This window comes from Bufo gargarizans, chromosome 6, assembly GCF_014858855.1.
Source record: "Bufo gargarizans isolate SCDJY-AF-19 chromosome 6, ASM1485885v1, whole genome shotgun sequence".
NCBI classification, from domain to species: domain Eukaryota; kingdom Metazoa; phylum Chordata; class Amphibia; order Anura; family Bufonidae; genus Bufo; species Bufo gargarizans.
The window spans coordinates 341,684,575-341,701,311 of record NC_058085.1 but is presented as its reverse complement, the minus strand read 5'-3'; the positions used below and the strand labels follow the sequence as shown (position 1 = coordinate 341,701,311).

The following is a 16,737-nucleotide window of genomic DNA, read 5'->3' as shown; positions in this document are numbered from 1 at the left end:
GCCCATAGACTTCTATTATGACGGAATCAATAATGGACTGCCTCTAAAGGCATTCCGTCATAGAATTGCGTTATGGTCCGTGGTAACAGAATCCATAACGCAATTCACCTTCAACCAACAAACAAAGCGTGAATGAATTTCAAAATATGAAATTCGCTCCTCTCTAATCACATTATACACTGCTCGTTACCATAGTTACAACCACCCTGTGATCCATCAGCGGTGGTCGTGCTTGCACACTATAGTGACGGTGTCTCTGGTGGCCGAGATCGTGGGAGCTCACATAGGCTGTTGCTTTTTCCAATAGTGTGCAAGCACGACCACCGCTGATGGATTGCAGGGTGGTCGTAACTATGGTAACGAGCAGTGTATAATGTGATGGGGAAAAATGAATCCAGCCAGCAAAGGAGGCAATATGGAGAATCACAATACATTAGTAAGTGCCTTGTATTAACTTTCTCTACATGATAAATGCCATTTACTGAAGTGAGAGACAACCCCTTTAAGGCTATGTACACCTTCAGGCAATTTATTTATAATTACATTTTAATAATTTTGGGCTTAAAATCATTTTTGCATTCGGTCTTTATTAAAAATATCAGCAGTTTTGGTGATGCAGTGCTTAAATTTCAGCCTACTTGCAGACTGTCACTTTCTATTGTCAGATGACAGCTCATGTAGATCTTATCTCTGATCTTCTGACCTCATAAACACTCATTATAGCTAAATCGTTATGGAGCTGCCAAGATTATTGCTCAAAGGGCATCTGTCAGCAGATTTGTCCCTATGACACGGGCTGACCTGTTACATGTGCACTTGACAGCTGAAGGCATCTGTGTTGGTCCCCTGTTCATATGTGTCCACAAATGATGTTTTAATATATGAAAATGAGCCTCTAGGAGCAACGGGGGCGTTACCTTTACACCTGGAGGCTCTGCTCTCTCTGCAACTGCTGCGCCCTCTGCACTTTGACTGACAGGACCAGACAGTGAAAACGTCCGCACACCTGGCCCTGTCAACCAAAGTGCAGAGGGCAATTGCAGAGAGAACAGATCCTCTAGGTTTAAGGGCAACACCCCCATTGCCCCTAGAGGCTCATTTACATATAGTAAAACATTTTTTTCTTTTTGTATACTGGTCCACGTTCTATAGAAAAAACCTATGGGAAAAATGACAAAAACTCACAGCGTGCTAGGTTTTGGAAAAAAAAAAAAAAAAGCACCTGTGTACCACACATTGCATTGTATGCAATGCGTTTTATATTGCACTGTGGACTTCGAAGTAACATCTGTCCGCATCTGCACCGTTGCTTCCCTAGGTGCAGCACCGTACTTACAGCTGTAAGCTGGGTCTATACCAAGCACAGCCACCACCCAATATACAGTGCTGTGCCTGGGTCACCAATGAAGCAATGCAGTAAATATTACAGGGTGGAAAAATATAACTTTTTCCTGTTGTAGGAAGTCACGGCCATGGAACTGTAAGTAAATGGTATCAACTTTTTTTCCCCCTGCCTTTAGGTTTGTAAATTAATCAAATATAATTGAAAATTAATGAAGGGAAAAGACTTGTGGAAACTTCTTCACAGTTCATAACTAGTTAATAAATTCCAATCGCAACCTAGTAATTAAAGCAAGCATCTGAAATTAATGCTATTAGTTGAGCAATTCCTTTTCATCTAATGCACTTTGGAATTTTTGAGTAGAAATCTAAAATGTAATTTTACAAAGTGGCAAAAAAAAGTAATTTATTTTTACATGCGCTTTGCATTACTAAAATATAACGTGGGATTAAGCGATGTGCTCTTTATTAAAGCGGAGACAAAGTTTTTTTTCTGCTAAATAAGAACAATGAGCATGAAATGAAAAGTGAGCAAGAAAAGTGTCAAAATATACATGATGAATACACTTGTGCATAGAGTGTGTCTACGGGTAAGATTCTGGGTAAAAGATTTCTATGTATAATGAAAAGTTACACAATTTTCTACTTTCAGTATCAATTTATTATGGTTTTAAAGATCTCTGCTTGCTGTAATTCCCCAAAAATTTTCATTGCTAAGGGTACTTTCACACTTGCATTGATTTTCTTTTCCGGCACTGAGTTCCTCCTAGGGGCTCTATACCGGAAAAGAACTGATCAGTTCTATCCCCATGCATTCTGCATGGAAAGCAATCCGTTCAGGACGTCTTCAGTTCAGTCTTTTTGACTGTTCAGGACGGAGATAATACCGCAGAATGCTGCGGTTTTATCTCCGGCCAAAAAATATGTATTAGTGCCGGATTCCGGCATTTGGAATGCTGGATCCATCCTTCCAGTCTGCGCATGCGCACATGGGTAAAAATGTGAAAAAGAAACAGACTGATCCGTTCTTGCAATGCATTTGTAAGATGGATCAGGATCCTGATCAGTCTTAAAATGCAATCAGTTGGAGCACGGCAGGCAGTTCCGGCGATGGAAAGTAGCCTTACTTGGGTAGAAATGTGGTCTGGTCACGAATGGATGCTCAAGTCTACAGCTCATTCCACTGCTCTGATAGGGTCATCTCTGGCGTGTAACTCTGGCATGGTTGTTCTGGCAGACAAGTGGAGAATTGACTGGACGAAAAAAACGCAGCATGCAGCCTCTTGTGTCCGGCCAGTTCTCCGCTTGTCTGCCAGAATGCTTATGGATCTCCACCGGACCCCATTATTGTTAATGGGACCTGAGGACAATCCGTCCACATCTAGTAGTGCCAGATCCAGTAAATTCCAGCAGACTGTTCCGGAATGAAAGTAACCTTAGATGTTTCATGATGCAAAACCGTGCATGTTTTTTGTCATCCGGTTATGGGTTGCACGGTTTTGATCACATTTCCACTGCCTGACCCTGTCAAAGTGCAGAGGGCACAGCAGTTGCAGAGAGAGCAGAGTCTCTAAGTGTAATGGTAACGCCACCGTTGCTCCTAGAGGCTCATTTGCATATATTAAAACGTCATTTTTCTCAGCAATGCGGGCACATATGAACATAAATGACACCATCAACGGTCTCTGACTCAAGAGGTACACTCCTCAAATATATGAAATCACACAAACAAAAAGGAGTGCAACCACATCAATTTTCTAAGATTAAAAATAACATTTTATTTATATCTCAGTAAAACAACATATATTATTGTACAGAAATGTGTGTACGCAGGGACAAATCACAGTCATAAATCACCTTGTCAACAGACCCATAGCACTAATATTGCCAAGATATACCCCCTTACACTATACTATCTGGAAACTCCTAGCAAAATGGGTCACAATGAAGGGATATAAACTATGGCAATCAAATCAATTGCACGCATGCTTTCCATGTGAATATGTGACTCACTTGTACAGCTCTAATCACCGGGATTGACAAAGCCGAAAGGTGCACTACATGAATGTATAACATACCAGAATGCAGGGGCTGCGGGCAAGGTGAAGATACTCCTCAACGCGCGTTTCGCGTATAGTTTGCTTCCTCAGGAGGAGTTGACAATCAGGGGAAAGAGGACAGATTAAAAAGCGGCCGCTCACCAATCAAGCACTAGGCTTGCGATCATGTGATGCATCACATGACCCCCACGTCACTACAGCGGCGCATGGCCAATCTGCATCCGCCACGTCACTGAGCTTCCGCCCTTCCCCTGAGGCCGATAGAGGAGAGGGCGGACAAACTGATCGCCATCGCCTCCACCAAACCTACACTCGAGAGAAAGGGCCGAAGAGGACCGGCGGACCGAACTGCCACGCGCACACGTGACAATTACTAATCGCAGCAACGATGGTCACCCAAAACCTTTTTTGTATCCTTATGGATATGTTTGTACTGCTGCGATCTAACATCTTACCAATGGATGCATTTAAGGTCCTTAATAAATAATATTGCAGACATTACCATACTTTAAGGAAAAAAGTGCAAGTGCATATTATACTCTAAGCCATAGAGAGTTCATATCAATGTGTATACTCATGATTTATAGTTCATGACTCAAAAAACATAATTATCACATACAAATAAATATTACACCAAAGAAATTATTGTGAATAAACTAGTAGAACAAACAGAATAATTAATTTAAAGTGCTAATGCCATCTAACCCCATATTGTTGGTGCCTAATTATAATAATGTATATGTTACAAAAATCCTAATGATAATACAAAAATGTGCATATCTAAGACATATATAATATAAAAAATGCTGCAAATTTAATAAATATGTAAAAAAGGTCTCAATTTGAGGCCGAAAAGGACCTAATTCATTAAATGATGTATCAAAATCCAAATGACGGGCAGATCACGGGAAACATCAATATTCATGGTGAGTCGACAAACTAGAAAAATATAAGACAAATGTTAATATGCATATATACATATCATATGACAACAACAGATATTAAAAAATGGGTAAAAAAAAAATCCCATATCCACCCCCTAAAATGAAGTCACTGTTCAAAGGAAGGAGCCGAAACCAAAACTTTCATTTAATCCCTTCGGGGTCAGAGTTTTTAGTCTAAAAATCCATCTGGTCTCAATCTGGGCTAGGATTTTACTGTAATTGCCCCCTCTGATCCCCAGGTGTACTTTATCAATCCCTCTAAACCGCAGTCCGCTTGGATTGCTTGAGTGATGGATTTTTAAATGTTTGGGAAGAGTTTTCAGATCATTCAGATCTACAATCTCTTTGGCCTTTTCAATGTCCAGCACGTGTTCTCTTATTCTTTTGCGGAACTCCCTTGTAGTCAGACCAATGTAAATTTTATTACATGGGCAGGTAGCATAGTAGACGTGGCGGATGCAGATTGGCCATGCGCCGCTGTAGTGACGTGGGGGTCATGTGATGCATCACATGATCGCAAGCCTAGTGCTTGATTGGTGAGCGGCCGCTTTTTAATCTGTCCTCTTTCCCCTGATTGTCAACTCCTCCTGAGGAAGCAAACTATACGCGAAACGCGCGTTGAGGAGTATCTTCACCTTGCCCGCAGCCCCTGCATTCTGGTATGTTATACATTCATGTAGTGCACCTTTCGGCTTTGTCAATCCCGGTGATTAGAGCTGTACAAGTGAGTCACATATTCACATGGAAAGCATGCGTGCAATTGATTTGATTGCCATAGTTTATATCCCTTCATTGTGACCCATTTTGCTAGGAGTTTCCAGATAGTATAGTGTAAGGGGGTATATCTTGGCAATATTAGTGCTATGGGTCTGTTGACAAGGTGATTTATGACTGATTTGTCCCTGCGTACACACATTTCTGTACAATAATATATGTTGTTTTACTGAGATATAAATAAAATGTTATTTTTAATCTTAGAAAATTGATGTGGTTGCACATATGAACATGCGACCAACACAGATGCCTTCAGCTGCCAAGTGCACAAGTAACAGGTCAGCCAGTGTCATAGGTACAAAACTGCTGACAGATGCCCTTTAAGGTCACAGGAAAGGTGATAAATATCAGTCCAGCTTCTGGGACCTCCACGAATAAGGGATCCTAGAGTCCCCTGATTGAATGGATCATAAATTTCCTGTTTTGCTAATGCATCTTCTTTCTTTTTTTATATAGTGAAAACTACTTGGTGCGCTGGTCAAGTTCGGGCCTGCCGAAAGACATCGAGAGGCTGCACAATCTGCGAGCTGTTTTCACAGTAAGATATTCTTAGAGTTATTCCAGAGTAACTGATTTATTTGCTTAGAGGCCCTTGTAAGTCCTCAAGTAACCCAACTAGTGTACAAGAGTTGTGACTACTGGCATCTTTGTCATGGAAGAAGTTACTTTTTATGTTTATAGCAACATTTTTAACTGAAGGCAACCACTAAGTCTCAGTCTGCAATCTTCATCCCTTCATTCATTTTCAAGACCCTTTGATATTCAGTTTGCAACTTGCTCCTAGTTTTAGACTTTTCTCATGTGGTCGTCTCCCTCCTAGAAATACATGTCGGAAGTGAGGTCTGTGTGTCCAGTATGCTGCTGTCTTCCCTAATCGATGTCTGCATTCCGCAATTTTCACACTGTCTTTAGTACAAACGCCTATTGTCCTCAAAATGGACAAGAAGAGGACATATTCTATAAGTTGCGAAACGGCCACGTGGATGCGGACCGCATATAGATGACTTTCGTGTGCTGTCTGTATTTTTTGCCATCTGCAGAAAATGACGATAAGACGTCGACCAAAACTTTGGTCGTTTTCATGAAGCCTTATTCATGTGCTGATTTCACCCCCCCACCACACACACACAAACACCTCAAATGTTGAAATTGTTGGACTTAAATGTTTGGCTCCATTCCGCCTCCATTCCGCTTTGGAGGCGGACACTAGCGTTTTGGTGTTCGTCTGACAAAACTAAGCCAAACAAATCCGTTCTGGGACACAATGTAAGCCAATAGGGACTTATCCGTTTTCACTGACACAATCTGGCACAATAGAAAACGGATCCATCTCCTATTGACTTTCCATAGTGTTCAAGACTGATCCGTTTTCGGTATGTTAAAGATAATACAAACGGATCCGTTCTGAACGGATGCATGCGGTTGTATTATCTGAACAGATGCGTTTGTGCAGATCCATGACGGATCCGCACCAAACGCGAGTGTGAAAGTAGCCTAATTTACAGTGCCTTGCAAAAGTATTCACCCCCTTGACTTTGTTTTTTGACGTGTTCCTCCGTGCCTCACAACCTGGTATTAACATGGATTGTTTGAGGATTTTCATCATTTAATTTACAGAACATGCCCACAGATGCCCCCACAGCGGCGCGTCGCCCACAGATGCCCCCACAGCGGCGCGTCGCCCACAGATGCCCCCACAGCGGCGCGTCGCCCACAGATGCCCCCACAGCGGCGCGTCGCCCACAGATGCCCCCACAGCGGCGCGTCGCCCACAGATGCCCCCACAGCGGCGCGTCGCCCACAGACCACCATTACTTCAAATCCCACGAAAAGCACAACTTTTGGTTAAATATTTTTTTTCTTCTCATTTTCCTCCTCAAAAACCTAGGTGCGTCTTATAAAGCGAAAAATACGGTATATATTTTTCTCATTTCACTACATCAACTTAGACTATTGTGTTCTGATCCATCACATAAAATTCAGATTAACAAAACATTGAACTGAAGGCTGTAATGTAAAAGAAAAAACACGGAAAAAAGTCAAGGGGTGTGAATACTTTTGCAAGGTACTGTATCTCATGCAGTCAAAAATGAAAATGCCTGGTGCACAGTCATTGGTTTTGGGGGCCCTGTTCTATAGAGACTAAAAGACCCGCACTAAATATAATTTTTTTTTTGTTTTTTTTTTTTTTTTTGTTTCCCACGACAGCCCCTTTAAATGGGCTTGGGCTCCATCATTTGTATAACGACAGAGGACAATCCTCCTGTTGAGGGATAGTTTTCTAAAAAAGTGTTCAGTATTCACTTGACTTCCTTTTATTTTCCTCTCATTATTTCATGCAATATTTTTGTGCCGCAGGATCTTGGAAGCAAAGACCTGAAACGAGAAAAAATAAGCTTTGTGTGTCAGATAGTGAGGGTTGGACGGATGGAGCTGAGAGACAACAACACAAGAAAACTAACGTCGGGGCTTAGGAGACCATTTGGAGTCGCAGGTAATCATTTCAGTCCAGTTATATTCTATCATCAATTTGAAGTGGTTCTCCAGAACATTGTAAATCGTGCTAAAATGTTTTTTTATAGACTGGACTTAGTAATGTAAGAACCTATCGCAATGGCAGACCTATTTAGTGACACATAGCAGAAGTTCATTTCCTGTCCTGCTGTGCAGAAGCTTCGGGGTTCGTGGGTTTCGCAGTCAGTCGGGTCGCCTGTGTCATATTATCTGTCTTCAAACTTTAGCAGGAGATGCAGCTACTAGATATTGAAAGATCACACATTATGATATCCAGCATACTATTACAGCATTGGTTGCTTTGCAGTTAATGTAAATGGCACCAGAAAGGTGTGGCAGCATCTTATTACAGCACAGTGTGCTGCAATGGCCAAATTCTGAGGTAACACTTCTCCTGGCCATTTACCCCCTCAGATGGTGCAGTCATTAGCGACTGTGTTATTTAAGGGGTAACTGTCATATTTTTATTTTATTTGCTAGTTTATTAGAGCTTGGCATGTATACCTGAGTTAGTCTGTCAGTGATTGTCAAAGGATCTGTAATTACCTTATAATAACAGCTTTCATTAATGTCCTCTGTCCCTTTCTACTGCTCCCTTAAAAGACCATTGCTAGGGCTTGTCTGTCTTCCCTTTATAAACGGAAACAAGACAGAGGGGCGGTCCTTCACACTGCATGCCTGCATTAGGCTTCAGAGTGAGGAGGCGTGTCTCTCAGTAATCCAATCTGATTGGCTGGCAGGGAGCTGCTGGCTACAGCAAGTGTGTATGGGAATAGAGGGAAAGCAGTTTTAGAGGGGCCATCTTGAGATGGTCCTCATATTGTAAATGTTTAAACAGTCGTAACTAAGGGGAAAAACTCAAGAAAAACAGTGGTATGTGAAGAAACTAAAGATTGCTTTATGCATAATGCAAAAAAAAAATAGGGTTTAAAAAAAAACCGAAAACATGAGTTGCCCTTTAAATGACTGACTAGCTGCTTCACCCCTTGCAGCACAATTGTAAGGTGCTAAAGAAGGCCCTCAGGTATGTCATAGTCATTATGTAAAAAATGAAACTATAAAGCTCACAGAATTAATATTGCCACAAATATAACTAAGAAAAAATTACGGCTCATGGAATGAAAAAACAAAAAAATTGTGTCCTCAAGGCCTAAGGCTGTGTGCTGAAGCGCTTTAACAGGGTTTTACAGGAATTAAAGGGGATGGTGCAGGTTTTTTTATAGTGATGACCTATTGTCAGGATAGGACATCAATATCTGATCGGCAGGGGTCTGACTCCCGGCACCCCCACCTATCAGCTGTTTGAAGAGGAGGCGGTTCTCCATACGAGCTGCTTCCTCTTCATTCCACTGCCCGCCATCTCGGAAGCAAGTGCTTGTAATTACACTACACCGTGACTGCAATGGAGAGGATGCTTAGTGTGATGAAGAGGAAGCATCGCTCACACGGGGTGCCGCCTCCTCTTCAAACGGCTGATCGGCGGGGGTGCCGAGTGTGAGACCCCCCCGATCAGATTTTGATGACCTATCTCAGTGATTGCTAACCACCGGCACTTCAGCTGTGATGAAACTACAACTCCCAGCATACTCCATTCATTTCTGTAGAGTTCTGAGAACAGCCAAGCAAGTGTGCATCTTGGGAGTTGTAGTTTTACCACAGCTGGAGTGCCAGAGGTTAGCCATCACAGACCTATCCTATAAGTCATTAATAGCATAGAGCGAACTTGTGTTTCAAGTTCGGCGTACAAGGTTCAGGTTTGGGTTATCTAAGAATTCCGTTATGGATTCCGCTACCACGAACGATAAGCTATGGTCCGTGGTGGCGGAATCCATAACGGAATTAGATAACCCGAACCTTGTACACCGAACTTAAAACACAAGTTTGCTTATCCCTAGTCATTAATATAAAACCCTGCAAAACCCCTTTAGATATTGATGGCTTGTGCTCATTATAGGTCATCAATATCTGATAGTGGCGGTCTGACTACAGACATCTCCGCTGGACAGTGCCGGACTGAACACTGTGGCCTCTTCATACTATACCAAGCACAGTGCCATACCTTGTATAATGGCTTTGCTCGGTGTGATTCCATTTAGCTGAATTTAGCTGCACGAAGGCCATCTAATTGACGGACATGAAGTCATTGGCTGAGGAGCGGCTTCTTTCAGCTGCTGATTAGCGAGGGTGCTGGGAGTCTGACACCCACCGTTCAGATATTGATGAACTTTTCTTTGGATAGGTGCAAGTCCTAGAAATCCCTTAAGTAGTTACTATAATCCCTATCTATAAGTCCTATGGAGGCACATGTAATAGTAAAGAATGGGCCCTCATACTGGAAGCCCCTCTTTCAATACAGTGGAGAGCAGCTACATGGCAGACACATTAGTGCATTACGCAAGCAGCAAAAGCTTTGTAAATGAATCACTTTGGAACTGAACCTCTTATTTCTCTTTTCCGTATCATTGGGGGACACAGGCTTTGACCATGGGTATAGCTGTTATCACTAAGAGGTGGACACGAAGCACAAAAGTGTGAGCAGCTCCCTTCAGCTATACCCTTCCTACAGGGACTAAGCTAAATCTGTTTAAGCGTGTCTGTAGGAGGCAGACCTCCCTGCTTTGCAGGTCTGCTAATTTTCTTCCTCTCCTTTGGACGGTGCTGACAATGGACACAAGCCTCTTGGGTTGGGGGAGTGTTGGGAAATCTTTCCGTTCAAGGCGTGTGGTCACGCGAGGAGCACTCCCTCCCAAGCAACATTCTGGAATTGAGAGCGATTCATCTCTCTGCTGCATTGGACCGGGGATGTCACGTTCGAGTTCAATCTGACAACTCCACAGCTGTGGCGTACCTCAATCACCAGGGTGGCACCCGGAGCCTGGCAGCCATGGCGGACACAGCTCGGCGGAGAGCCATGTTCCGGCGCCGTCAGCAATTCACATCCATGGCGTCGACAACTGGATCGCCGACTTCCTCAGGCAGGAGCATCTCGATCTGTAGAATGGGCTCTTCACCTGCAAGTTTTTCTAGCCATCTGCGAGCCCTGGGGTCGGCCGGACGTGGATCTCGTGGTCTCCCGCTTCAACCACAAGGTTGAGAACTTTGTTGCGCGGTCCAGGGATCCCATGTCCCTGGCGTGCAACGCACTTGTGATTCCGTGGAGTCAGTTTGCGTTTCCTTATGTGTTCCCTCCTCTTCCTCATTCCGTGTCTCCTCTGGAAGATCGGGTCCGAAGGTTTGCCCATCATTCTCGTGTCCCCCGAAGTGGCACGCACCTCTAGTCACCCTCCTCGTCGACGAACCCTGGCGTCTTCCTCTTCCGGGTCTCCAAATTTAACGGCATGGCTATTGAAGCCGCCGTACTTAGGGCTCAGGGTTTCTCGGATGCTGTTGTCCATACCATGCCAGAAAGCAGTGGTCTTCACGAATCTACCACCAGCTGTCTCCGATTCGTTTTTTGTTGCCGCGACTCTTGTCTTTCCTGCAGTCGGGCATGGACTTGCGGCTGGCTCTCGGCTCCCTCAAAGGGCAAGTTTCGGCTCTTTCCATTCTTTTTCAACGGATCTTGGCTTTCTGCGGTTTAGACTTTGGGATCTTAATCTAGTGCTCAGTGCTCTCCAGTCTTCACTGTTTGAGCTTTTGCAGCAAGTGTAGCTTCGCTTCCTGTCCTACAAGGTGGGCTTTTTGGTGGCAATCACTTTCGTAGGGCATCGGAACTCAAGGCTCTTTACTGTCGGTCGCCCCTTCCTGAACCTCAATCAGGACAAAGTAGTCCTTCGCCCTGTTTAGTCCTTCCAAAGGTTGTTTCGGAATTCCATCTCAATGAAGAGATCAATCTCCCTTCATTTTGTCCTGACCCGTCTCATCCTCGTGAGCAGTCGCTCCACACTCTGGATGTATTCCCGGCGGACGTATTCCCTGTTAGTCATTCCAGAGGGGCCATGAGGAGGGCTGGCTGCGTCTAAAACTTCCATTTTTCCTGATGGATTTGTTTGGCCATTGTGGAAGCATACCGAGTCAGTGACTGGACCCCACCCTTCCTGGTGACTGCTCATTCTGCTCGGGCAGTGGGGGCCTCTTGGGCAGTGTATCATGGGGCTTCGGCCAGGTGTGCAAGGCGGCTACCTGGTTGTCTTTGCACACCTTTTCCAAATTTTACAGAGTACACTCCTTTGCATCTTCTGACGCTTCTTTGGGGCGTAGAGTTTTGCAGACAGCGGTTCTCTGATTGGCTGGAGGGTTCTTGTTTATGCCCACCCTTGGGACTGCTCTGTAACGTCCCCTGGTCAAGCCTGTGTCCCCCAATGATAAGGATGAAAAGAACTATATTTTTCTACTTACCCTAAAATCTGTTTCTCTTCCGTTCATTGGGGCACACAGCTCCAACCCGTTCTCTCTTTTACGGGCCTTTTCTGGCCTGCGTGGTTCTGGGTTTCGACATAGTTTGGTTTTCCTGTTTTTGTCTTGCTTCTCCTACTGCTTTTGTACTAACTGATTTAGCTTAGGGATATAGCTGAAGCAAGGAGCTCACACTTTTGTGCTTAGCGTCCGCCTCCTAGTGGCAACAGCCTCCATGGTCAAAGCCTGTGTCCCCCAATGAACGGAAGAGAAACAGATTTTACGATAAGTGCAAAAAATCTAGTTTTCATCTATCCAGATGTAATGGAAATTCTGCGGGATAAACATGGTTTTATGTAGTACAGGTTAATTAAATTCACTTGCATATTCCATTATCGATGGAGACGTAATTGGCGCAGCATTGGCTATTTACGATATAAATGGATGCTCGTCTCCAAGAAAATGTGGTTCAGCCATGGAGACGTGATGTCACACGTGTAATTAATTTTAATTCAGACTGGCTTTTATATACATTGTTGCAATGAGAAGTGCTTACATTTGTTTGTGGAGGTGTCGCTGTGTGGGGAAGGTTATGTGGCAGACGATTTACCATACATCTCGGCGGCTGAAATTAGAGTGGCGACAGATGCGAGATAAAGCTTGAATATAGATTTTTTTTTTCTGTACATTCCATTAAATCATTGCATCCATTAAAACACCCGCACAACGCCATCCGCTCTGTTAATTTTATGTCTCTCTGCTTTCAGTAATGGATGTGACTGACATAATTACGGGGAAAGTTGACGACGAGGACAAACAACACTTTATACCTTTTCAGCCGTAAGTAGCATTACACAGAATTCTAATGATAACGTCCTTTCTGTAACTCTTGTCTACTCCCGTGCAGTATGTGACATGGGTCTGTATCCTAATCTCTACTACATAGAGGAATCCATCTTGTATTCAGATGTATATGATAAAGAATAGGTATAATGATTAGTGGGTGTGGAGCAACTGTGTCAACCACCCGGTTTGTCTCTGGGCCAAGCCTAAAGGTGTTATCCTTAAAGTTTCCCTAGTATTCACCATTTAACCCCTCTGTAGGGATTTGTACTTCGCTGAAGGGGATCCACCAGGCCACTACCTCCTGGTATAGTTTTGGTGTGGTTGACAGTGACCCACTGGGCTCAGTCAAAACTCTTACTACGTAACAGGCCGAAGTTGGGGCAGGCAGAGTTTGTGCATATCCGACAAATTCCCCTGGTATTCACCCTTTAACCCCCTGTGCAAGGAACTGGACTTTGCTGCAGCGGAACCACAAGGCTGCTACCTTATGGGGTAGTTTTGTTGTGGTTAACAGCTGACCCAAGAGGGTCAGGCAGTACTTGTAGTCAGTTACAGGCCGAGGTCGGGGCAGGCAGAGTTCGTTCAAATCTGGCCAACGGTCCAAAAGTCAGGACAGACAGTACAGGGTCAGTACAGTGAACTGGCACAGGTGAGGCGGCAGAGGGTCTGAATCTGGTAATAAAGCATAAGTTGGTACAGGGGCAGACAAGCAGATTGTAGAACCTTTGCTGGATGTAACAAGCTAGTAAACTTATTGCTCAGGCAGTGAGTGAGACAAAAACAGCACAGCATATATAGCAGATTAGAAGCAGCTGAACAGAGATCGAAAGGAGGATTAAACCTTGCAATACTGCAAAATGAGGTGAGGTTCAATGAAGAATATATCCAGTAGACACACAGGCACCTGGACCTGCTATTGGAGTGCTGGATCTGCGTCAGATCTCCGACATAACAATAAGTTTACTTTTCAAGAGGCTTTAAATCTGGGACATGACGTATGCTGGACTTGTCTAATATAGTGCCGTTTGGCTTGGATTTTGCTTATTTTTTAAGCAGATGATGCAGTTTATTTAAGCCGCAGACTCTCACAAGAAATGAGAAATGTAAAAGAAGGCTTTGGCTCAAATAACTGCATCAATATTTGCATGTGGGTCTGCAGTCTCAAAGGGGTCTTCCAGTAGTATTAACAAGGCCCTGGCCTGCATCGCCTCCTGGAAGAGTCACCTTTGGCAGTACTCTAAACACACTGACTCCAGGTTACACAATTTAACTGTTGAAGTTTGAAAGAGACTAGAATCCCCTTTCTGGTGTCATCAGGCTGCTTCTCTGTCCATCCCCTATGCTTCGCACTGCAGCTCTGCTACTACCTATATTGGATGTTGTGTATAAATACTGTAGGTCAGTGCATTTTTAGCTGATTTTTGTTAAAGCAGAATTATTAAATATTTGCATCCAAACCATAAGGACTATCAGATAAACACTTCACCTACTGTATATACTCAGATGAGCGACCCTCGGGCGGGGGTAGGGAAGCCTGCAGCTCTGCTTGGTTACAATGTTTTATACAGTTCTTTACAGCACACCTTTGGTCCTTGCCATAAAACTGCATGCACATGTGTGACCCCACCACCCATCTTTCTCACAGATTGTGGTGACTGTGTGTGAAGCCTGTGGATTGTTACCGCCGCCCTGTGTGAATAATTCACACTGACGGCTGTTCTCTGGTCTTACATAAGAAACAATAGCGAGTCATTGCTGCACATTAATTAGGGCTGACCGCCTCTGCTTGGCCCACTCCGACCTCACTGATAATGGTTTCTGCAGAGATTTACCTTTTATGACACGTGTGCACATGTGTTGCATGTACAGTTTGTCCTCTATCAGTGCGTGGGAGCAGGAGATCTGACGTCAGAATCCAGGTCGGAGGCCGCACCGTTCTCCTCGGCTATGTTCTCTTTTTTTATGTGCCGGGCCATCATTGAGTCAGGTTCTTTTATGTGATGATCTTCCCTGTTAATGCTAGCCTCATAGCTTCCATTTATCACTGAGCCTTGATAGTTGTGACAGACGTGTTTTTTCTTTTTCTTCTTTTATTGGACCTTTTATAGACTCATTGACCCTAAAGGGGTTGTCTCAATCACTCATGTAGAGAACGTTAATACAAGGCAATTACTAATGTATTGTGATTGTCCATATTGCCTCCTTTGCTGGATGGATTAATTTTTTCATCACATTATACACTGCTCATATTCATGATTACGACCACCCTGCAATCCATCAGCGGTGCTCATGCTTGCACACTATAGGAAAAAGTACCAGCCTATGCACACTTCCATGGTACCAGCCACTAGAGAGGCCAGTGCCTTTTCCTATAGTGTGCAGGCACGACCACTGCTGCTGGATTGAAAGGTGGTCATAACCATGGAAACGAGCAGTGTATAATGTGATGGAAAAATCAATCCAGCCAGCAAAGGCGGCAATATGGAGAATCACAATATATTAGTAAGAGCCTTGTATTAACTTTCTAAATGCCATTTGCTGAAGTTAGAGACAACCCCTTTAAAGGGTTATTCTCATTCCAGACTCGTGCCATAAATGTCTGATAGATACAGGTCTTCTTAGCGCGTCCAGTCTCACCCTGATCTGCTGCAAATGTGGCCACATTTATGGCATATCCTGTGCACCAATGTCTAAGATAAGAACATCTCTTTTAAAGGGGTTTTCAAGGGACAAATGATAAAAATAACAAACGTTTTAATTGCCTCTACTTATTCCCACCACCACTGCTGTTTCGGGGACTTATTCCCACCACCACTGCTGTTTCGGTGACGTTACGGCCCCCACTGCTCTCCACTTCTGGTCTCGGCTCAAGACACCGGATACTCAAAAAAAAGTCCCACTGAGTAAAGGGCAATGACTGGCCGAGCAGGCTTCTCCTAACATGGATCTGGATCTAGCCATTCTATGATTAAAGGGAAATTCAGAGCAGATAATACAATTCTTGAAAATGAACCCAGCTAGAGTCAGTAAACATACACCAGTCCCCCCCACACCTGTTGTAAGGGTTAATTAGGCCACCTGTGCATTCCGCGTGGATTTCTGTGCATTACTGCACCTTACTTGCGGATTTGATGTGGTTTTACTGCAGATCTCTTGCATTGAAAAACCGCACAAAAGAACTGCACAAACATTTGACTTGCTGCAGACTTGAAAATACGCTCGGCAGGTCTCCTTACTGCTGGTGATATCTCTCAAAATCCAGGACCCCCTCAGCAAATCCCAACTATCACCTCCATGTCGCGCTACAAAATCACCCCCCCAACAGACCTATCTATCATGATCAATGGCTGCGCACTCTCCCCAGTCAACAAAGCCCGCTGCCTTGGAGTGACCTTGGATTCTGCCCTTTCCTTCCGACCGCACATCCAAACTCTTTCCACCACCTGCCGCCTCCAACTCAAAAACATCTCCCGCATCCGTGCTTTCCTTAACTTTGAATCTGCGAAAATGCTTGTACATGCCCTCATCATCTCCCGCCTAGACTACTGCAACATTCTTCTGTGGCCTTCCATCTAGCACTCTCGCACCCCTCCAATCTATCCTCAACTCTGCTGCCCAACTAATCCACCTCTCACCCTACTACTCCTCTGCCTCTCCCCTCTGCCAATCCCTTCACTGGCTCCCCATTGCCCAACGAATTCACTTCAAAGTAAAATACATACAAGGCCGTCCGTAACCTGTCCCCTCCCTACATCTCTGAGCTACTTTCCCGATACACCCCCACACGCACTCTCCGATCCTCACAGGACCTCGTTCTCTCCTCTTCTCTTGTCTCTTCCCACAATCAACTCCAAGATTTCTCCCGTGCATACCCCACACTCTGGAACTCGCTACCCCAACATATCAGACTCTCACCTATAGTG

General features: G+C 44.2%; 1 protein-coding gene across 1 annotated transcript in view; it reads left to right on the top strand.

Annotated features, from left to right (window-relative positions):
• The window catches only part of DOCK1 (dedicator of cytokinesis 1), a 388,933-nt gene that overhangs the window by 62,120 nt on the left and 310,076 nt on the right, over positions 1-16,737 (top strand). The window contains exons 9-11 of the mRNA XM_044296110.1: positions 5,576-5,657; positions 7,478-7,613; positions 12,736-12,808. Coding sequence (XP_044152045.1) covers positions 5,576-5,657; positions 7,478-7,613; positions 12,736-12,808 — 291 coding nt within the window. The remainder of the gene's footprint in view (positions 1-5,575; positions 5,658-7,477; positions 7,614-12,735; positions 12,809-16,737) is intronic.